The 23,128-nt window shown below is 55.7% G+C and overlaps 3 protein-coding genes across 3 annotated transcripts; 1 reads left to right on the top strand and 2 right to left on the bottom strand.

The window, feature by feature from the left end:
* Positions 1-1,701: 1,701 nt before the first annotated feature.
* Positions 1,702-2,809, top strand: LOC308251887 (IQ domain-containing protein F2-like; the record flags this gene model as incomplete). Its single annotated transcript, XM_080675546.1, has 3 exons — positions 1,702-1,719; positions 1,893-1,988; positions 2,435-2,809. The coding sequence occupies 3 exons, from the start codon at positions 1,702-1,704 to the stop codon at positions 2,807-2,809; spliced, it is 489 nt and encodes a 162-aa protein (XP_080531672.1).
* Positions 2,810-3,153: 344 nt separating this feature from the next.
* Positions 3,154-6,293, bottom strand: LOC308251886 (IQ domain-containing protein F5-like; the record flags this gene model as incomplete). Its single annotated transcript, XM_080675545.1, has 2 exons — positions 3,154-3,219; positions 5,838-6,293. The coding sequence occupies 2 exons, from the start codon at positions 6,291-6,293 to the stop codon at positions 3,154-3,156; spliced, it is 522 nt and encodes a 173-aa protein (XP_080531671.1).
* Positions 6,294-18,777: 12,484 nt separating this feature from the next.
* Positions 18,778-20,561, bottom strand: IQCF1 (IQ motif containing F1; the record flags this gene model as incomplete). The annotated part of the gene is made up of 3 exons (XM_080673252.1): positions 18,778-19,224; positions 20,267-20,329; positions 20,454-20,561. 3 exons carry the CDS (start codon positions 20,559-20,561, stop codon positions 18,778-18,780), a joined length of 618 nt encoding a protein of 205 aa, XP_080529378.1.
* Positions 20,562-23,128: the final 2,567 nt, after the last annotated feature.

Here is a 23,128-nt window from a genome sequence, read left to right as displayed (position 1 = left end):
TAAGTGTCTGACCATTCGACCGTTCGACTGGTCAACCGGTCGCTATGACGTTCACTGACCACCAGGGGGCCGACACTCCGACTGGTAGGTTAGCTTGCTGCTGGGGTCCGGCTCATCGGGACCAGGTGAAACGGGCCGGACACGCCCTGGAGCCCTCCTGCAGTCCCTCCCCGGCCAGCCAACCTCCAGTGGCCACACCCAGCCCAAGGGACCCCACCGGTGCACGAATCCATGCACTGGGCCTCTAGTCATTAGTAATAGCTTTGAATCGTTTGTCACATTGGAAATATCTAAATGGGTAAATTTTTAACCCTTTGGATAGGAATCTACCTGGGTGTGATGCCTGATTCAGGATGGATCTCCAATAGCCTTCTTTGGTTTACTGTTTCCTAGACTCATCTGGTCTCTGTCCTACGGGGGTACTGGGGTGCTGAAACCCGAATCGGGCAGGCAGGAAGTGCTAACTCTGAGAAGACACTAGAAGTGTCTGGAGATATACTGCCGTGGTCCCTCCCGCTCCCCCGGGGCTGTGATACCGTTGTCATTAGCTTTAGTGATGGTAACAGCAAAGGAGCCGGGAAGGCCCACTGCCACGGGCAGGTCTATTGGGCAGCTGCACCAGGAGCCTGAGCTTTCTGCTCCCCAGGGAGCCGCCGGTCTATCCCCGCAGATCACAGACCACGGGGGGCGGGGCGGGGGGAGACCAGCCCCGTGCCCCATAAAGTTGGGGTGACGTGGGGAAGGTACTTGGCTGTCAGTCACACCTGGGAACAGGTCATTGGCCAGAATGGGCGTGGCCACTGCCAGAGCCCGAAACGCGGTACTTGACCAGGAAACACGTGCTCTTGGTGTCGCTGGGTCTTGGCCCTCTTTGAGTGTGTGCTGGACTCCCGGCTCACCAGGCTCCCTCGCTCCTGCTTCCCGGCACTCGCCCACGTGGACCTCCACACGCTGGATCAGCGGTCGGCAAACTCCTTCGTCCACAGAGCTAAATATCCACAGGACAACGATGGAAATCTCTTTGGAGAGCCACACTTTTTAAACTTAAACTTCTTCTAACGCCACTTCTTCAAAACAGACTCGCCCAGGCCGTGGTATTTTGTGGAAGAGCCGCACTCAAGGGGCCAAAGAGCCGCATGTGGCTCGCGAGCCGCGGTTTGCCTGCCGACCACAGCCCTGGACGAAGGGGCTGTCACCGGCCTGAGGCTGACCTGGACACGGCTGCAGCATGCAACGGTCACAGGACACCAGCTTTGCTTCCGGCTCTCCGGAAACCCCAGCTGCACCTCTGCGGCTGGAATGGGACTTGGGGGACCCAGAGGCGTGATTCCACGCACGTGAAAAAACCACTCATCCTCTCAAGGCATCGTACGGGCCCACTCCCAGCGCCCAGTGGGAAGCGGACACCGCCGATGTCCCCACTAACCGTCGGTCACGAGAAGGACATGCAGGGGCCTGCCTGGAGGGGAGCCCTGGTGTGGGGGGCACTCAAGTGCGTCATCTGTCCACGCGGCCCTGGGACAGCTGTCGCGAGGGAAGCAGACAGGGCTTGCTTCTGACGAAGACACACTGAAGGGCAGGTGTCCTCATGTTCATGTCATAATGCGATTGTGAGCTCATCGCTCTCTCTCTCTCTCATATGACCCCCACCAGGCTTGGGGAGCAGAGAAATCAAGGCTGGTGAACCATCTAAAGACCGCTATGGGGATTCGATTTTGTGTAAGAGACACAGCCAGGTCTCCTCGGCAGGCCTGGCGGGTCGGGGGGGGGCCGGAACCCCCCTGGACTTGAGAGATCTTGGGAAAAGAGGGGATGTTGAGGCAGCGGGAGGCCCTCGAGAGAAGCAGCGTCTAACTCATCCATTCATTTCTCCCGTTTAATTTTGAGGCCAGAAAGACGGCAATCTCATTTTAATTGAGGTCGAGTACGAGGAAAACATTCAGTTGCTGATGTTACAAGAAGAAGAGCCGCCGCCGCCCCCGCCCCCGGTGGGTAAATCCCCATGTGGTTCAGAGAAACCCAGAGCACTTGCCTCTGCCCTCAGGCGCTGGCCCCTTCCCTCCACTCCCTGCTCAGCTTGGGCTGGGGGGCTGGGTCTGACTGTGACGTGAAGAGGGAATGGAGAGCCGGGCCTGTGTGGCTCAGGGGTTGAGCGTCGGCCTATGAACCAGGAGATCAGGGTTCAACACCAGGAGATCAGGGTTCAATTCCCGATCAGGGCCCATGGCCGGTTGTGGGCTCGATCCCCAGTGTGGGCCGTGTAGAAGGCAGCCGGTCAATAATCCTCTCTCCTCATTGCTCTTTCTCCCTGTCCCTTCCTCTCTGAAATCAATAAAAATATATTTAAGAGAGAGAGAGGCCAGGGACCCTTGCAGCAAATCCTGGGAGGTGGCGGCAGGGACTTCCTGAGAGGGTGTCTCTGATCTCTGCCTAGCGAGGAAGAAGGAGAGCGGCCAGGAAGATCCAGGCCTGGTGGCGGGGCCAGCTGGTGCGCCGGACGCTGCTGCACGCGGCGCTGCGGGCCTGGGTCATCCAGCGCTGGTGGAGGCAGACGCTGGTGCAGCTGCTGCAGAGGAAGCGGCGGGAGGCGCTGGTTAGCTTCGCCATCAGGGAGAGGGCGGTGGTCAAGCTCCAGTCTTTGGTCCGCATGTGGCGCGTGCACTGGCGGTACAGCCAGGTGCTCAACGCCATCTACGTCATCCGTTGCCACTGGCTGAGCCACAACTGCCAGACCTGCGCCCTCCTCCGGGGACACTGCGTGGTCACGGCCACCCACCTGCAGTTCCACATCGAGATCACCAACCCCTGAGGCCGGGGGCCGGGACACGGACCCTCTGTCCCCAGTAAAGGTCTGACCTGATGTGCTGTCGCGTGGTCACCCCCAGGGAGTGGAAAGGTTAGGACGTGGGCCTGCTGCCGCCTCTCCTTCCTGGGAAAACAGCTCCCGTGCGTGCGGCTCCCGCTGCCTCGTGGCCCCTGTTCTGAACCAACAATGAATGTATGCTACTGACTCGGTTATCAAACGGAAACTGTGGTCCTGGTCTGTGCCGACACATGACAGAGCCAGTCCCAGCCCCTGCCCGGCCCCCGGGATGTGAGGGACACCCCTCCTGTACCCTGTGGGCCCCCCCTGGGATGTGAGGGACACCCCTCCTATAGCCGGTGGGGTCCTCTGCCCAGGAGAACGGGCTCCAGGCTCCAGGTCTCTTGGGCCAGAACCTAGGAAAATGCCAACACCTGGCTGACTCCCGGGAGCAGTGACAGCCGCAGGGAAGGGCAGGAGGCTGGCCTCTGTGGGGGCGGGGGCACTGGGCCTGCCGACGGGCAGGTGGGAACCCAGGCACGAGTAGGAAACGAGTTGGAGGCCCCTCATCCGCACCCACAATCCCTCACCCCGACTCCCCTCCCCGCGGGCCGAGCAGCAAGCAGGTTCCTCCGTATTCGCCGAACCCCTGCCCGTCTCCGTTCTTGGTGATCTTACCATCGGCCAAGACGTCCCTCCCCATGTCCCAATTCTTATGTCTGATGACCCTTCGGCGTGCTCCCGGGCCCCCTCCCCTGGTCCCCGTCAGCAGCGCTGCTCCGTAGAGCGCCGTGATGTTCGGCACCTGTGCTGTCCTATGTGGCAGCGACTGGTCACGCGTGGCTGTGGAGGACTGTAAATGTGCCTGGTGCTTGGCTCAGCGGATGGAGCGTCGGCCTGCAGACTGAAGGGTCCCGGGTTCAATTCCCGGTCAAGGGCACGTATCTCAGTTGCAGGCTCCATCCCAGCCCCGGTCAGGGCATGTGCAGGAGGCAGCCAATCAGTGTGTCTCTCTCACATCGACGTTGCTCTCTCTCTGTCTCTCCCCCAAAAAAAATCAATGGGGAAATATTCTCGGGTGATGATTAACAGCAATAACACGTGCCTAGCGCAGCTAAAGAATTGAATTTTTAATTTTATTTCATTTAAGTTAAGTTTCAGTAGCTACTAACCATTCCATCGGGCGGCGTGGCTCCACACCTCACCATTACCAACTCTTGCCCAGATGGCTTCTTCTAGAGCTGCATTCTCGGATTCCTTTCTTTTCTCCTTCCTGTTTACCTTTCAAATACCCCCCAACAGAATGGGAAATGGTACAGATGCCACGGAATTTGGCAGAGCAGTTCCTCAAGAAACTAAAAGTAGGGTTATACGGCCCGGCCAGCGTGGCTCAGTGGCTGAGCATCATCAACCTATGAACCAGGAGGTCACAGTTCAATTCCCGGTCAGAGCACATGCCCGGGTTGTGAGCTTGGTTCCCCAGTAGGGGGCGTGCCGGAGGCAGCGATCCATGATTCTCTCTCATCATTGATGTTTCTATCTCTCTCTCTCCTCCCATCCTCTCTGAAATCAATACAAATAAATATTTTTTTAAAAAATAGAATTATCTGCCCTGGCCGGTTTGGCTCAGTGGCTAGAGCATCAGCCTGCGGACTCAAGGGTCCCAGGTTTGATTCCAGTCAGGGCATGTACCTTGGTTGCGGGCACATCCCCAGTGGGGAGTGTGCAGGAGGCAGCTGATTGATGTTTCTCTCTCATCGATGTTTCTAACTATCTCTCTCCCTTCCTCTCTGTAAAAAATCAGTAAAATATATTTTTAAAAAATAGAATTATCTGGCCCAGCCATTCCACTTCTGGGCACATACCTGCCTAAAGGATCCAAGGCAGCGTCTCAGAGGTCGCTGAGACTCATGCTCTCAGCAGCATTGACTCACACTAGCCGGAAGACAGAAGCATCGCCCGTGTCCGTCCGCAGAGGAATGGATGGACAGAACGTGGTCCCTGCACCGAGCGGAGAGTAGCCAGCCCGAGAAAGGGAGGGATGCGGACACAGACTCCAGCAGAATGAGCCTGGAAGACACTGTGCTGAGGGAAAGCAGTCAGACCCAAAGGACACACCCTGTAGGGTCCTCCCGTGTGAGGTCTTTTACCAATGAATTGCACAGGTGAAAAGCCAGCATGGCGGTTGCCAGGAGCTGGGGACGGGGGAGGATGGAGAGTGTTTAGTGGAGTTTCAGTTCCACAACACGAATAACCTTCTGGAGGTGGATGAGCTGCTAATTTCAATAACAAAGTGAATATAAACCAGTGCCCATGAGCTGTTTACTGAAAATGGTTAAAATGGCAAATGTTGGGTGGCTCAGGGGTTGAGCATCGACCTAGGAACCAGGAGGTCACGGTTCCATTCCGGGTCAGGGCACACGCCTGGGGTGCAGGCTCGGTCCCCAGTGGGGGGTGTGCAGGAGGCAGCCGATCAGTGATTCTCATCATGGATGTTTCTCTCTCTCTCTCCTTCTCCCTTCCTCTCTCTCTCTAAAAATCAATTTAAAACATATTTTAAAAAATGGTAGATGTTATGCTATGTATATATGTACCACAATTTAAAAAGAGTATATTTTAAAGGTTGTGGGGAGGGGAGCAAAAGATGATACAGGCTATAAAATGACTGAACATACCATTTATACAGACCCCATGGGGAGGGGGTGTCCCTGGTTAGCCGACTTGGCTCAGCCCCAATGCTCCTGCCCAGGGCAGACATTGCTAATCAATCCCTGGCCCTTGCTCCCCCAGCCCCAGGCTCTCAATCCTCCTCCACACAGGGCCCTGCCCTCCAGGCCTGCCCCGCCCCCGCCTGCCCCCCCCCCACACCCCACCCCCCGCCCTCTGCCTGGAGCTGCTTTAGGAGATGCCCGGTGTTTGCCGCCATCAGCGCACCGACCTCCTTGAAATGGATCTGGCGGAGCTGGGGACACAGAAACTACAGGTCTGACGTTTCTTTTATTGGGAGAGGCAGGGACTGATGTATTTTGCAAACCTGCGAGCCCAAAGAGATTTCGAGGTGAAGGTTCAGCTGGTTTTCTTTGATGTTGTAATTGCCCTGAATGAAGCCCCTGGTGTGGCAGTTGTGCCAGCGCCAATACAGCTGGATGATGCGGACGGCGTGCAGGACGCGGCAGTAACGGAGGCGGATGCGCCACATGCGGACCCAGGACTGCAGCCGGACGGCGGCCCGCTCCTTCAGCGAGTACACACGGAGCGCCGCCCACCGCCGCGCCTCGTGCTCACCCGCCAGCACCTGCCTCCACCAGCGCTGGATGATGCAGGCGCGGAGCGCGGCGTGCAGCAGCGCCCGGCGCACCAGGGTGCCCCGCCACCAGGCCTGGATGGACACGGCCGCTTCCTGCGGTGTCGCTTCCTGCCGTGTGGCTTCCTGCGGTGTCTCTCCCTCGGGTGTCTCTCCCTCGGGTGTCTCTCCCTCGGGTGTCAGCATGATCTTAACCCTTCTGGTGGATTCTGAGGAAGCTTGTAAGGAAAGAAAACGGGACACTTAGGAAACTCACGTTTCCGCCCTCAGGTGTGCCAGGAAAGCGCCCCGATCCTCTAGCAACAGACACCCCTGCCCTGGCTGGTGTGGCCCAGTGGATGGAGCATTAGCCTGTGGACTGAAGGGTCCCAGGTTCGATTCCGGTCAAGGTCACATGCCCGGGTTGCGGGCTTAATCCCCAGTGTGCGGCGTGCAGGAGGCAGCCGACCAATGATTCTCATCATTGACTAGTGGCCCGGTGCACGAAATCTGTGCACATTAAAAGGGGGTTAATTAGAGCAAATATTTTAATATTGCTATTTGCCTTTTCTCTATAATAAAAGTGTCAGAGATGAAAGAAAATTAGTAAAATGTATATTAAAATCTTCCTCCTGTCAGAGTCTGGGGCACGCCACAGGAACCAGAGTCAAGTCCCCGCCCACCCGCGGCACCTCAAAATCATGCGAGACCCAAACCCAGCCGGCCCCATCCCCATTGGGCAAGATTCAGACCCAGCCGGCCCCACCCCCATCAAGCCCCGCCAGGCGGGGGGCACAGCCTCAGGTCCCCCATCAAGCCCTGCCGGGTGGGGGGTGCAGCCTCAGGGCCCCCATCAAGCCCTACCTGGTAGGGGGGGTGCAGCTGCAGGTCCCCCAGCACCGGGGTGGGGGGTGTGGCCTGAGCTCACCCGGCCCGGGGAGGAGGGAGCAGCCTGAGGTCCTCTGGCCCAGCACTGGGGCGGGGGGCACACCTTGAGGTTCCCCGTCAAGCCCCGCCAGGTGGGGGGCATGGCCTCAGGTCCCCCATCAAGCCCCACCAGGTTGGAGGGGCACAGCCTCAGGGCCCCTGTCAAGTCCCACAGGGTGGGGGGCACAGCCTCATGTCCCCAAGCGCTGGGGTGGGGGGCACAGCCTGAGGTCCCCTGGCCCAGGGCGGAGGGAGCAGCCTGAGGTCCCCCAGCCCAGCACCAGGGAGGGGGGCGCACCTTGAGGTCCCCCATCAAGCCCCCCAGGTGGGGGGCATGGCCTCAGGTCCCCTGGCCTGGGGTGGGGGGCATGGCCTGAGGTCCCCCAGCCTGGGGCTGGGGGCGCACCTTGAGGTGCCCTGTCAAGCCCCGCCAGGGCAGGGGGCATAGCCTGAGGGCCCCTGTCAAGCCCCACCAGGCGGGGGGCGCAGGCTCAGGTCCCCTGCCCCAGCCCAGCGCCATGCAGCCTCAGGTCCCTGCTGATTGCTCCTTAGGGCTCGTTACGGAACTCTGCCTCTGCTGTGGGCGCCACCATCTTTGTGACTGTGTGACAGTCAACTTGCATATCCCCTCTTTATTAGATAGGATGTTTCTCTCTCTCTCTCCCTCTCCCTTCCTCTCTGAAATAAAGATATTTTTTAAAAGAGCTTAAACCCTGCCAAAGACATCAGTACAAAGTTCTACGTGCACACATGTGCACACACACACGGTTCCAATCCCAGTCTTCCTGCACATTGGAATCCTCTGCATTCCCCACACACAATCCCCACCTTGTAGCGCCCAACCCCGTGGGCTCTGAGTTCACACTCTTTGGCCCCCTCCTTGGCACAAGCACACCTTGGCCAGACCCTCACCGCTCAGCCTGAGGAGGAGATGGGGGAAGGACAGCCAGTCCCTGTTCACCCCAGCTCTGGGCGTGGGGCCCATGCACCCCCACTGGCCTGGCACACCCTGACTTCATGCCTCCTGTCCTGGTGTCATGTTGAGAAGTGCCTCTTTCACTCACTGGCGTCTCTCGACAATACATGACATGGGCATACACCTATGGGTCACTCCACCGGGCCACGAGGGTCAGAGAGGTCACAAGTCAAAGCTCTCCCCAACCCAGTCGAGTCTGAACCCCACGGGAAGTGGGTGGAGTCCCTTCTTCTAGCTCTAGCTCCTTCTAGCTCTGTTCTAGCAATGTGATTTCATCATGATCTCTGATGGAAGATGATGATGAACTGTGCAAGGTTTGCTAACTTTCTGTAATCAGAGTCTAGAGAGAAAACCATGGGAAAAAGTAAAAGTGCCCGCCCCCACTGCGTGCCAAGTCAACCCCACCCGCAGCTTCCTGGGCTGTCCTAAGCCCCCAGACCTGGGGGAGAAACCCCACCCGGGGGGCCATGGGCAGTGCACCGCCCTCGGAGAAAGCTTGGGTGGATCTGACCACAACCCCCAAAACCTTAAACGCTCGGGACTTGGGGTGGATGGTCAGATTGCCTCAGGTCTGCACTGAATTACCCATGGTCAGGGCCTAGATGTTCCCATCCCTCTCAGGTCTGTGCTTCTCCAGCCACAGCTCTGGTGGCAGGAGAGATAAAAGGGGAGAGCCGTGATGTCATAAGGGCACCTATGACTCAGCACCAGAGCCCCTTGAGGAAAACATAGGACACTGTCCTTTCTCTCCTGGCACAGTGGCCAGAGTGCTGCCTACAAAGGCCACCCCAAACACTGACCCAGTGACACAAAAGTATGTAATGATACTCACTAAAGCCTGGCTGGTATCCATTCAATGAATTTCAATTCATGTAAGCAATGTTATCCTATATCAGTGGTCGGCAAACTGCGGCTTGCAAGCCACATGTGGCTCGCGAGCTGCCGTTTGCTGCTCTGTTGACTAATGAGTTTGCCGACCACTGTCCTATATAAGAAAATCTTAATAAGCAAATTGACTGAATGGCGGAACGACTGGCAGAACGACCGGTCGCTATGACGCTCACTGATCACCAGGGGGCAGGCGCTCGATGCAGGAGCTGCCTCTGGCCGGGGCCATCAAGTGGGCAGCATCAGGCCACCAGCCAAGGTGGGTGCCAGCAGGGGGCCCCCCAATCACCCCACCTGCTGGTTGCTCCACAGATCGGCCCTGATCACCAGCCAGGTCTAGGGACCCTACCTGTGCACAAATTTTGTGCACCAGGCCTCTAGTAGTAAATGACAATGGCGTGCTCTCTGTGTACTGATATAGTCAGGTGTACAGGATTTAGTAAGATTAACAAATTCATCGGATCAAGATGAACTCAATATAAATATTGAGGCTGTTTTTCCCATTGATTTTTTAGAGAGAGTGGAAGAGAAGGGGAGAGACAAAGAGAGAGACACATTGATGTGAAAGAGACACATTGATTGGTTGCCTCCCACACCCACCCCAACCGGAGTTGGGGATCAAACCTACAACTGAGGTATGTGCCCTTGACCAGAATTAAACCCTTGACTCTTCAATCTACAGGCCAACACTCTAACCACTGAGCAACTAGAGAGGAAGAGAAAGTTAGCAATTTATGTATATACAGTATATGTGTGTATGTGTGTGTGTGTAGTTGTAAAGGCATTATATTAAAAGTGGTGGCAATTAGGAAAATATACACAAAAGTTAGCAATGGTCATGTGTGATGAGCTAGCAAAAATGGGGGAACAGAGTACCCTTTGTCATGGCTGAACCTCCTGTCTCCCTAGTTATCGGGCCCCTGGGAAAGCAGGACGCATGCAGGTCAGAGAACCCATGAAGCCCCCAGGACCAGCCAGGACCCCCAGCTCAGGCTCAGGTGGTCCCAGGTGCTTTCCTATCCTCCTTTTCCCCTGAGGGCTTCAGGGTCACAGAGGGGAGACGGGTGAGGAGCAGCCACTGCAGGAGCAGACCCCTCCCCACCTGCTCCTGGCCTCTGACCCACCTGATCGCATGAGGCCCTATTCCCCTCTCAGGGTCACAGCCCAGGGCTCACGGAGGATCGCGTTTGCAATATGCAGAGTGAATATGGGGGTGGCCAGTATGGAGCTGTGGGGAGATACAGAAAAGAGGGAGAGGCCATTTAAGGCTGCTGGTGGGTGTCAGTGTAAAGTTAATGGGGTGAGGGCGGTGGGGAAGATGGGGTAAACTGGAGAATGGGAGAATAATGGGGTATGATGCATGGACAGTGAAACGCAGGAAACCTGGCCCCTAGGAGACCTGTTAGGGTTTTTGGGCCAGTGACACGGGCTGCGGGAGAATGCACAACTAAAAGGAGAGAGAGAGATGCAGAGGGAAAGTTTATTTTTACTTTCCTCAGAGGGAAAGGGCCAGTGCATTGCTAATCAATGCAAAGAACAAAAAAGCTGCTCTTCCTTCAAAAATGCTTTAAATATATTTTTATTGATTCAGAGAGAGGAAGGGAGAGGGAGAGATAGAAACATCAATGATGAGAGAATCATCGATCGGCTGCTTCCTGCACGCCCCCTATTGGGGATCAAGCCTGCAACCCGGGCATGTGCCCTGACGGGGAATCGAACCCTGACCTCCTGGTTCATAGGTTGATGCTCAACCACAGAGCCACGCCGGCCAGGTTACTCTTCCTTTTAAAGCCTTGGACAAGGAGGGGAGGTGGAGTCTCAGGTTGCTGCCATTGCTGGGTGAAACTGAGAAGACATGGGGGGGGCGGTTGTCTTTGAAAAGTTTGTTCGTTCTTCAGGGGCAGATGTCCTAGGGAGGTGTCTTATCAGTATTTTTCCCAAGCCTGTAAAACATTCTTTTTTTTTTTTTTTTTCTGTTCATCAGATTTTTTATTCACTTGATTTTTAGATTCACTTGTTGATAGACATGTATTTGTTGTTCATAATTTTTATCTTTACCTTTTTCTTCTTCTTCCTCTTCTTAAAGAATACTTTTCAGCATTTCATGTAATACTGGTTTGGCGGTGATGAACTCCTTTAGCTTTTTCTTATCTGTGAAGCTCTTTATCTGACCTTCAATTCTGAATGATAGCTTTGCTGGGTAGAGTAATCTTGGTTGTAGGTTCTTGTTATTCATCACTTTGAATATTTCTTGCCACTCCCGTCTGGCCTGCATAGTTTCTGTTGAGAAATCAGCTGACAGTAGTATGGGTACTCCCTTGTAGGTAACTAACTTTTTCTCTTGCTGCTTTTAATATTCTCTCTTTGTCTTTTGCCTCTAGTCTGCTGTTAGATCTCTGTATAATCTTTTTTATTTCAGTCAGTGTATCAGTGTATGTTTAATTTCTAGTTGGTCCTTTTTCATATCCTCGAGGGTCTCGCTAAATTTATCTGCCTTTTTGAGGAAATTCTTGAAAAACCTTATAACCGTGGTTTTGAACTCTATATCCAGTCATTTGTTTTCCTCCATTTCTTTCATTTGTGATGTTTCTTTGTCTCCGCATTTTGGCTGCTTCCCTGAGTTGGTAGAGTAGCTTTGTGTGGTAGGTGTCCTATAGGGCCCAGTGGCTCAGCCTCCCCAGTTACCTGAGGTGGACACTCTTGGTGCACCCCTTTGTGGACTGTGTGCTCAGCCTTGTTGTAGTTAAGTCTTGATTGTTGTTGGTATCACTGGGAGGAATTGACCTCCAGGCCAATTGGCTGTGAGGATCAGCTGTGTCTACGCTGGGAGAACTTCTGTGCTGGAGACACTCTTATGAGACAAGACTTGCAAAATTGCAAAAGCCTCTGTGCTCAGCTTGGATAGGGCGGAGTCTCAGGGCAGAGCAGACAGCCTTGGTTTCCCATCAGCCCTGCCTTATGAGGCCCCTGGGTCTCTGCATCCCTTGGTAATCGCTGCAAGCACCTCTGAGAGAAAGCCGCCCTCGAGTTCCGCCTGATGCCAGACAGTCCAGTTTCTCCCCAAATGAGTCTGGTTTCCCAGCGTCTTGCCCGGGACTGGAGGTCAGTGCAGTTGGGAGCTTCCTTCTCCCTCCCACTTTAGAAAGCCAGCCGCGCACTCAGCCGCCCGTGCACACAGCCGCCCATCCTCTCCACGTGTGAGTCTCTGTACCTCAGCCTTTTGCAGCTCCTCTGAGTCTCAATGTGCTTTCCTCTTTTCTTCTAGTTGTAGAATTTCCACTCAGCCAGCTTTCCTGTGGTTCTGGATGGTGTCTGTTTTGTCTTTTAGCTGTAGTTTAGATATTGTTGTGCGAGGCAGCAGTTTAGGTGTTTACCTGTGCCACCATCTTGGTTTATCCTCTAAAACATTCTTAGAGTGAACGTTATGAAGAGTTCCAAAGAGGTTTGTTTGAAGAGGAGGGGGGAAGAGAACTTTCTACTAATTATCCCTGGGTGGTAAGCCAGCAGGGAGGAGGGTATGTATGGAAGAATGTAGCCTTGAGAGTAGCTTATCTTGTCCTTCAGTTTGAACAGAGGGGCTGTTTGAACCCGAGGAGCTAACAATCCTGGGCTTTCATTACCAGGTGCTTCTCATATATTGTGAAAGGCCACAGCAAAAAAAAAAAAAAAAAAAGAAAAAAAGAAAAGAAAAGAAAAAGAAAAAGGCCTTTCTCCCATTCTAAGAAGACCCACATCCGTCACCCCGAGTCTAGTCCCTAGTTCTAACGTCCTTGGCAGGATCAAGGGAGTAATGACATTCCCCCACTTCACAGGTGAGGAAACTGAAGGGCAGAGACCTTACCTGGCTTACCCTGATCTCCCAGCAGATCAGCCCCGGAGCCAACACTTGGTCTCAGCCCTGCCTCACTCTGAGACTCAGCTCTGAACATGCTTTGCCAATGCTTCCGAGTCTCACTGTTTCTAGAAGAAAAAAATCGAGAAACCTCCATCCCGAATCTTTAAAAATTAGCTAAGCAAAAGCTGCCAGACTGCAGAAAGGACACCTGGTATTGCTGGGATCGGATGATGCATCTGTAAGCCAGGAACTCCGAAGATGGCCAACCCCCCACCGGGAGCCAGAAGGAAGCAGATCCTCCCCCTACCGGTTTCCGAGGGAGCACGGCCCTGCCAGCGCTTTGCTTCTGGACTCCTGGTCTCCAGAAAGGTGAGACCACAGATGCCTGCTGCTCTGAGCCACGCACGGATGGTACTTGGTTACAGCAGCGCTGGCAAACGCGTGCCGGAGACCAGAAGGCCAGGCCCCCGCCTGAACTGGGAACGAGTCTGAGGGAGCCATCCCGGCTGCCACGCTTTCGGTAGAATCGGCTGGGACCCGTGTGCAGGTGTGACAGGTCAGCTTCGTTCTTTGCCCAATATCGCACTCCCCGCTTCCTTACAAGAGCACACGCAAATTCCCATCTCAGAGTCGCTTTTAGGGTTCCCGGGCTAAGACGAGTTGGCCCATCCCAAGGGAGCTCTGAACGTGAAATGTGGCCGTGCTAAGCTCTGACTCTCATCCCAGCAGACTGTCTTCCCAAAAATAAAAGACGGGAGCGGCTGCCAGCAGCTTCCAAATGGCTCGTTCGTTAGCCGGGCGAGAAGAGATGTTTACGAGCGGCGAGTTAATTAAATCGTGTTTAATTGTAGCCACTGGAAGAGAAAAAGCCTGTGTCCGAAGAAAATAAACTTAACACCATTAGCCTTTCCGTGAGAGAGCAGTGCCAGGAGCTGAAGACACTGGGAATAAAATCAATAGTCAATTAAAGGCAAGCCAGATGGTTCCGAGTGGGTTTCCTTGGCTCCTAACGAGCCGGCAGATGTCGCCAATACCGCTCAGCTGTTGCGCGTCCAAGCGGGGGGGGGGGGGGGGGGGGGGGGGGGGGGGGGGGCTGCCAACTTGGAAGGGACGGAGGGACCCAGGCTCTGCGAGGGGTCTGCGTGAAACCAATGCAAGTGTTTGTGGGAGAAGCTGAGAAAACGCTAACTCACTACACCCTGAAGTGGAATCTGCTAAGATGTGGTAAAAAAAAAAAAAAGGCTTCCTTGGACAAAATTTATGAAAATATGAAGTGCTTAAAGCTTATGGGGCCCGGCCAGTGTGGCTCAGTGCTTGAGCGTCAACCTGTGAACCAGGAGGTCATGACTCGATTCTCACTCAGGGCACAGGCCCGGGGTGTGGGCTCCATCCCCAGTGGGGGGCGTGCAGGAGGCAGCCGATCCATTGATGTCTCTCTCCCTCTCCCTCTCCCTTCCTCTCTGAAATCAATAAAACACAATTTTTTAATAAAAAGCTTATGCGTACTCATTGTATTAGCCACCAGTGTTTCCAGGAGGCTGACCCACGGCTGCAAGGTCACATCCACTACCCCAGGCCTCCCCTCACCACTGCCTCTCGGGCCAGCCTGGAGGGGGATCCGGCTCAGCTGCTGTCTGCTGGGCTGGCGCGCACATCCTCAGCCTAACAATCCATACATCCGGCTCCGGCGTGTTCCTCTGCCTGCTGGTGCCACGGGGCCCGTAAGCCCACCGCCCTGAGCTGGGGGGTGGGGGGGGAAGAGCGGTGGGTCACCCGCGAGGGCAGCGTAGCTGCCTCTGACGTTGTGTCATCTGTTTCCCACGGTCTGTGCGCACGACCACCGGTGAGCTTAGGGCGGCCTGCCATGCTTCTTCAGGCTCAAAGGGTCCAGGGGGACCTGGGAATGCAGGTTTTGGGGGGCCATCAACCCAGGTGATCCCAGCCCGCGTGTCAGACTTCCATTCTTTCTCCTGCCCGGATCTGGCCCAGCCCTCTACCTGGGTGGAGAGTTTAACCTTCGCAAGAGGTTGGCCACTCAGACACACGTGTCCGGCCCGGCTTTCTCTGCCCCTCCGGGCCAGTGGTCGGCAAACTCATCAGTCCACAGAGCCAAATACCAACAGGACAACGATTGAAATTTTTTTTTTTTTTTTTTTTTTTTTTTGCCGAAACCGGTTTGGCTCAGTGGATAGAGCGTCGGCCTGCGGACTGAAGGGTCCCGGGTTCAATTCCGGTCAAGGGCATGTACCTTGGTTGCGCGCATATCCCCAGTGGGAGGTGTGCAGGAGGCAGCTGATCGATGTTTCTCTCTCATCGATGTTTCTAGCTCTCTATCCCTCTCCCTTCCTCTCTGTAAAATATCAATAAAATATATTTTAAAAAAAGAAAAAAAAAAGAAATTTCTTTTGAGAGCCGAAAACCAACTTTTGCGCATGGGCCACGAAGTTTCAATCGCACTGTACGTGCGCGCCCGCATGTGGTGTTTTGTGGAAGAGCCACACTCAAGGGGCCAAAGAGCCGCATGTGGCTCGCGAGCCACAGTTTGCCGACCACGGCTCCAGGTGGATGAGAGCGCCTCTCTGGGCTCGGAGGAGGCCCGCTGCTCTCGCACTTAGAGTGTGATTGCCCATTAGGTGCGCTCTGAGCCTCTGTTACCTTGCTTAGAGCTTCAAGGACTTAGACGTAGCCACCCGACCTTCCCAGTTCATTCCCTGTACCTTTAAATGCCTGCTGTGCACCCTGGCCCGTGTGGCTGGGCCAGAGCGTCCTTCTGTGCACCGAAGAGTTGTAGGTTCGATTCCTGACCAGGGCACATGCCCAGGGTGTGGTGCCATCCCATCAGGTTGTGTACCCGAGGCAACCAATAGGTTTCTTTCTCTCTCTCTCAAATCGACAAAAACATCCTCAGCATTGGCCAGCGTGCTCAATGGTTAGAGCCTTCACACCTGAGGGTCTCGGGTTCGATTCCTAGTCAAGGGCACGTACCTGGGTTGCACGTGTGGGAGGAAACCAATTGATGTGTATCTCATACATGGGTGTTCCTCTCTCTCTCCTCTCTCTCTCTCTTCACCCTCCGTTCCACTCTCTAAAAATCAATGGAAAAATATATCCTCGCTCCTTGGGTGAGGATTAACAACAGCAAAAACTAAACAAACACATGTCCTTGGGGAAGGATTTGTAAAAAGAAATATACACATTTGAATAGAAAACTCTTGTCTGTAACGATACATTTCACGGCACCTGTCCCCGCACTGTTGTTAATGATGGTGTGCTGGGTCATGCTTCCGGACTCTTCTGTCAGAGTTCACCTCCCGGAAATACCTGGGAGAAGCCTGGGGGAACGGAATTCCTGAAAACGCCCGCGTCTCTCGCCCGCACCCTTGGATGACAGTTTAGGTGGCACAGGCTCAGCGCCTCAGCGTCTTTTCCCTCGGGGCCTGGAGGCACCACCCCCCCTCCCCCCCCAAACCCCCCCGCCGTGCCGAGCAGGGGAGGTCCTTTGTTGATGTCCCCCCAGACACTGAAGCGCTGAATCCGCATCAGTCCTGGGCCTGCGCGGCGACCTGCTCGGAGCCCCATCTGTCTCCCCTTTGGGGGCAGCTCACGCACGCTTGGCAGGCAGGTCCCCCTTCTCCGCTCCGCTCCTCCTCTCCCGGGAACACTCATTCAGCCGTGAAGGGAACTTCTGGGTCTGTGCTCCCTTCTTTTATTTACTTAAAAAAATTTTTTTAACCATTTTTATTTTCAGAGAGAGAGGAAGGGAGAGAGAAACATTGTTGACCGGCTGCCTCCTGCACGCCCCCTCCTGGGGATCGAGCCCGCGGCTGGGCTGGCCGTGTGCCCTGCCTGGGGAGGGACGGCACCCTGTGGGGCACGGCCGATGCCGCACTGACCAGGGCTCTCATTTCCCATTTGAAACCTTTCCCTCCTCTGCCCTCTCGTGCTGCCCCCCAGGAGGGCGCCTCCGGCCACACTTTCCGCTCGCTGGCCTGCACTCCGGCTCCTGGCTCCTCCGTGAAGGGGAGCCGAGCACGGCTCCTCGGGGCCAGAAATGCTTTTGTTTGTTAATGGAGGTTTGCTGGGCGCCACCAAGATGCCTGCCTCCCACCGAGAAGACCAGCTTCTCTTCTTTAAACTGCCGTCCGGGCCCCAGGGCCGCCCTGGTGTCGAGTTGAGGGCTCTCTCACGCCCCTGGTTTCCTCCAAAGCTTGTGACCTGAGGTTGGGTGCTCATCGTTTTGTGGGGTTTTTTTTTTTAATATTTTTTATTGATTTCAGAGAGTAGGGGAGAGAGAGAGATAGAAACATCAATGATGAGAATCATGGATCGGCTGCCTCCTGCACGCCCCCTACTGGGGATCGAGCCCACAACCTGGGCTTGTGCCCTTGATGGACTTGAACCCGGGACCCTTCAGTCCACAGGCCGACGCTCTATCCACTGAGCCACACGAGCCAGGGCTTCTCGCTGTGTTTTTCAATTGAAATCTCAGTGTCCACTCGTCCTTTCCTTCATTTCCTCCCTCCCCTCCCTGAACAGTTCAGCCTGAAAGGCACCGGGCTGGACGGGCGTCCTAGGTGCGCCTGGGGTGGGAGGAAAGAGCCACATGGCCGGAGCAGGTGTGGATGCCAAGAGGGTGAGGCAGGTGTTGGCATCGGAGATGTGCCCCACACGGGGCCCGACAGAGGAGGAGTCCACACAGGGGCCAGCTGGCACGGAGTGTCAGAACCCAGGCTGGTGCGGAGGGCTCAAGGTCACGGTGGGAACCGGTATCCCACCCGGGCGGGACGCAGAGGGCGCCCTTGATGGCAAAGTCAGAACCTGGGCACAGCAAGGGTTTCCGCGGAGGGCACCCTGACCACTCACATCGGCCATGTCGGTGAGCGGGGCATTCACACGGCACAGCGGCCAATGTGGGGAGCGGGAACCTGAGCCACAGGAGGGGGGTGATGGCCCGGCCAGGGGGCTCCGGCAGGGAGGGCAGCGCCCACCCAGGACAGAGGCGGCCACGGGGGATGGGGACAGACAGGGGAGATGAAATCCAAAGACGGATTCAGGGAGTGGGAGGCGACGTTACGGACAAGCTCTGGCCCGGACACCGGAGTACCAATGTGATGAGGAGACCTGGGGACGCCTGGGTTTTAGACGGGGTTGGAGGCACCAGGGTGAGCTCCCGGTGTCAGTGCAGACGGACAGGAAGGTGTGTGCGGGCGCGGGCTCCCTGTCTGTTCCCCGAGGACCGGGACGCGCAGGGCCCCAACCATGACGCGCAGGGCCGGCCAGGTGTGCTTGCTCTGCAGCTGCCCCTCCACCAGGAATGCGCATCTGTCCCCGGCTGCCAGGGATCAAGGTTTGCGGAGCGACGTTCCTTGTTCTGTTGCTGATGTAGATTAGGGGTACCCGGCCCGTTCCCACGGGGAGCTGCTTTCAAGGGCGCAGCCTGGAGGTGGGAGCGCAGCCTGGAGGTGGGAGCGCAGCGTTGAGACCCCTGGACGGCGTGTGACTGGATTCAGTAAGGCCTCTGTACGCTTCCGATCCCGGTGGCCGGGTCAGAGATCGCTCGTCTTGGTCCCCAGGCCCAGCCTCGTGTGTGAGCTCCCTGCTGACGGGCCTGCGCCCCGGAGCCTGGAGCCGCCTGGCTCTTCCTTCGCTCTCTCCCTCCCCGTGAGTACCGGGGCCAGTTCACACACCCACAGGAGCCTGGATCCCAGAGTTTGGGGTGGGTGGGCTCCTGTCAATCATGGGCGTGGGAGACCAAGCAGACCTGGGTGGGCAAATCCCTGGCAACCGTGCTGCCACTGCCGTGACCACCCACCCACCCTCGAGGCGTCCATGACCCACAGCCTTGGGGCGGCGCACCCCGCAGACCAATCACGATCGATGCTCGAGTTGGCCGGTGTGGCAGTCTCCCGCCAATCCCCGTCTCTGCTCAGTCTGGGCAGGGGCTCCAAGTCCTTCTCCTCTGACCTGCCAGCTCCTCTGAGCGGGCATAGGAGACGCTCGGTGCCCGCCATCACTTGCCCTGACCTCCTGGAGCTGGTCCCACAGACAGGCGGGGAAGGACCGCGTCACTGCTTTACTGGGAGGGGAATACACTCCGACACGAGGCAGGGCTCCGAGCCCAGCACGATCTCCAGCTCCAGGTGCAGCTGGTTGGCCGTGACTCGGTAGTGGCCCTTAATGAAGCCCCGGGAGCTGCAGGAGCGGCACCGCCAATAGGCCTGGATGATGCGGGCGGCGTGGAGCAGGCGGCAGTAGCGCAGGCGGATGCGCCACATGCGGACCCAGGACTGCAGCCGGACCGCGGCCCACTCCTTCCGCGTGAAGGCCTCCAGCATGGCCCGCCGCCGGGCCTCCAGCGCCCTCATGCGGATCTGCTTCCACCAGCGCTGGATGGTCAGGGCTCCGAGGGCCGCGTACAGCAGCGACCGGCGCACCAGGATGCCCCGCCACCACGCCTGGATCTTCACCACTTCTGGGTCGCTAGGGGGCGGCCTACTTTTGTTTTCTGAGATCTTGCAAGAAAAAAAAAAAAAAAGAGGCCGTTCAGAGCATGGCCCCCACCCGCTTGAGATCCGGGGGTTTGCCACGAAGGGACCCGGACTCCCTATCAATAATCACCCCTCTTTCCCGGCCTCAGAAACACTGAGCAGGGCCCTGACTGGAACCAGAGGCCAAGCTGGTGCCCTGTCCCTGTCCCTGTCCCTCCCTGGCTAACGGACATGGACACACGGACCTCTGGGCCTCAGAGTCCCCATCCATAAAATGGGATCACACCTGCCCTGGCGGCCAGTTTTATGTGAATCTAGGCCAGCCTAGGGCAGTGGTCGGCAAACCGCTCTGTTGACTAATGAGTTTGCCGACCACTGGCCTAGGGCAAGAGCATCACGAGCTGTCGGTCAAAGGGTTACCGTGTTTACCTGCCCAGGACCCAGGACCCCTCCCTCCAGGCCCCACCCACCTCCTGGAGAAGTGGCATCTTTGGCTAATTCTGCCCTTTCGTCTTTGACCCCAACTCCAGTCCACAGCATGGTCTCTTCCCCTGCATGCCACAGTATTAAGTTTCCTCCAGCCCTGGCCAGTGGGCCTCAGTGGTTAGAGCGTGGGCCTGTGCACGGGTTCAATTCCCGGTCAAGGGCACATACCTGGGTTGGGGATTTGCTCCCTGCCCCGGTTGGGGCATGTGCTAGAAGCAACCAATGACCTCTCTCTCTTTCTCTCCCTCTCTCTCTCTCTCTCTCTCTCCCTCCTTCCCTCCCCTCCTGCCCTTCCTTCCACACTCTGAAAAGCAATGGGAAAAGTATCCTCAGGTGAAGATTAACCAAAAAAAAAAGTTTCCTCCACCCCCAGCCACGGCCGAGAGTTTGACTTGCTTGCAGTTCCACCTCCCCATCTCTTCCCCATCCTCACTTCCCCACTTCAATCCCAATGAACAAGCCAACGTACACGCACAAGCTCACACCCCTTCGCGAGGCCCCGCTTCTCCCATGTGGGCCACTCCATTCCGCAGCCCAGCCCCGCCCCCAGCCCAGCCCTGTGTGTCTGGGGGAGCCATACTTCTTTGGGTCCTTCATTAGCATTATCCACTTTCTTTGCCTCAACTGTATCCGCATCGATAGCCTGAAAAAGAAATGGGGAGAGGACAGACGAGGAGGAGTTTGTTCCTGTCCTTAGCTCTGGGACGCGCAGAAGACACCAGCCACAGGCCCCAGGCGACGGGCCGGACCCAGGTCAGGGCGCCTACCTCCACCTTCTCCTCTAGGGCCAGCGGTGCTGGGGGTGAGCCCGTTGGCTCCCCTTGCTGCTGAGGCTCGTCTTCAGCGTGTTCGTCAATGTTCTCAGGCTGGTCCATCTCCTGCAATCAGCAGTTGGGGGGAAGGAGACATTCTCCCTTCAGTATCCCAGCCCCCAGCTTCCGGGGCTCCCAGCGTATTCAGGTGTCAGGGCGCCCCCTCATCCTGTGGGACATCCCTAAAAAGCCTGCATCTGTCTCTTACCATTGGTCCCACATGGGTTGGGTGTAGATGGTTCAAATCCCCTCAGGTCTGTTACTCCAGCCAAGGCATGGGGAAAGGGAGCGGGGGAGACCTGTGATGTCATAAGGGCAGCTATGACTCAGGAACCAGGACGGCTCCCAATAGCTGAGCCCCCTCCGAGGAAAAGACAAAGGTCTCTCCATTCTTTTCTGCTGGAAGTGGCCAAAGCCCAGTCCACAAAAGCCAGACACCAGGAGTGCTGGCCCATCTGACGTAAAGGCGTGAAAGATAACCCGTCATTGGCAATATCCCCACCTGGTAAGACTGGGGATTGATTTAATGGTTTACAGTCCAGCCATACTACTATGGAATACTATGTAGCTGTTAGAAAACAATGAATTTGATCTCTATGTACTGATGAGGAAGTATATCCAAGATGCATTTTTAAAAAATGTATTTTATTTTTATTGATTTCAGAGAGGAGGGAGAGGGAGAGATAGAAACTCAATGATGAGAATCATTGATGGACTGCCTCCTGCACGCACCTTACTGGGGATCTAGCCCGCAACCCGGGCATGTGCCCTGACCAGGAATCGAACCATGACCTCCTGGTTCATAGGTCGATACTCAAGCACTGAGCCATGCCAGCCGGGCTCAAGATGCATTTTTAAGTGAAAAAGTTGAAGATCATTATGACCCCATTTAAGTAAACAAAACCGTCAAGATACATAATTATACTTATACTAGAGGCCCAGTGCACAAATTCGTGCACGGGTGGGGTCCAGCCGGCCCAGCCTCAATGGGGGCCGATCAGGGCCGGGCCTGTCAGGAGGTTGGCCGGGCTGGCTGGGGAGAGGGGCCGTGGGCAATTGGTTGGAAGGCCCCGCCCCCAATTGGGGTGGAAGGGCTGACTGGGGGCAGGGCCGGCCATGGGAAGGGGCTGTGGGCTGATCAGGGTGGTGGGGGCCCATCAGGGGCGGGGCCAGCCAGGGGGAGGGGCTGCAGGTTGACCAGCCGGCCCCGCCCCCTATTGGGTTAGGGAGGGGCAATCAGGGGCAGGGCTGGCTGGGGGAAGGGGCTGCAGGCCAATTGGAGGCAGCCGGCCAGGGGGAAGGGCCATGGGGTGGGGGGGAGGGGGGGTGGCCAGCTGCCCCGCCCTCGATTGGGGTGGGAGAGGCTGGTCAGGGGCAGGGCCAGCCAGGGGAAGGGGCGTGAGAGGTTAGCCACCGGCCCCACCCCCTGATCTGGCAGGTTCGCTGGCTCCAGTGGGCATCATAGTGACCAGTCATTCTGGTGGTTATGGCATTCCGGTCGCTGGCTTTTCATATATACAGATGGTGTAAATGCATATAAAGGGGGAGAAAGGTATATACAGCAAATTGCTACCAATGGGTAACTTGAGAGATAATGCCCAGGGAATTCTGTGTGGCACCCCCAGGACCAGCGGGGGCCCATCTCAGGTTCAATGGGCTCAAGTGCTCTCCTGTCTTCTTCTGCCCTGAGGGACTCAGGCCACAATAGATGAGTGATGGGCAACCTCCAGGCAGTTCTTTCCTCTGTTCTTAGCTCAGAAACACGCAGACACTACCAGGGGTGGGCAAACTTTTTGACTCGAGGGCCACAATGGGTTCTTAAACTGGACCGGAGGGCCAGAACAAAAGCATGGATGGAGTGTTTGTGTGAACTAATATAAATTCAAAGTAAAGGAGCGGAGGGGAGAGCAAGAGAACCCTCCGCTCTTTCGGCCGTAGTTTGCCCACGGCTGCACTAGACACTAGTGGGACCTCCCACCTCCACCTGCTCCTGTCTTCTGAAGATATATGAAACAGACACGGATGAGAATTTAACTAAAGTGGCAACCCAACTGAACTCCTAATTAATTGAAAAATGACCTCCCTGCGTCTCTACTGCTTTTACCCAGTGTTTGACAGACATTTTTAAAATTTATTTATTTTAATATATTTTTATTGATTTCAGAGAGGGAGAGGGAGAGGGAGGTGAAACATTAATGATGAGAGCGATTCACTGATCAGCTGCCTCCTGCACGCCCCCCACTGGGGATCGAACCTAAAACCCAGGCATGTGCCCTGACTGGGAATGAAACCGTGACCCCCTAGTTCATAGGTTGACACTCAACCACTGAGCTATGCCAGCCAGGTGACAGGGATTTTTTTTTTTAATGAGACACATGAAGAAATAGGAAAATGTAACCTGTAATCAAAAGGGGGGAAAATCAACAGAAGCAGATCATAGATGACTCATATTGGAATTACCAGACAAGAATTAAAAATAACTAATATAACTATGGATACAGTGAACAAAGAATTTAGAGGAAAAGGCAGACAAAATGAGTAGAAAATGGAGGATTTCAGCAGACAAATGGTAATTCTAAAAAACAGAACAAAAACCAAGTAGAAATCCTAAAACTAAAATACAATATCCA

Source organism: Plecotus auritus (genome assembly GCF_963455305.1).
Source record: "Plecotus auritus genome assembly, chromosome: 6".
Lineage (NCBI taxonomy): Eukaryota > Metazoa > Chordata > Mammalia > Chiroptera > Vespertilionidae > Plecotus > Plecotus auritus.
The sequence above is the reverse complement of the archived record's forward strand: the minus strand, read 5'-3'. Positions and strand labels throughout refer to the sequence as shown.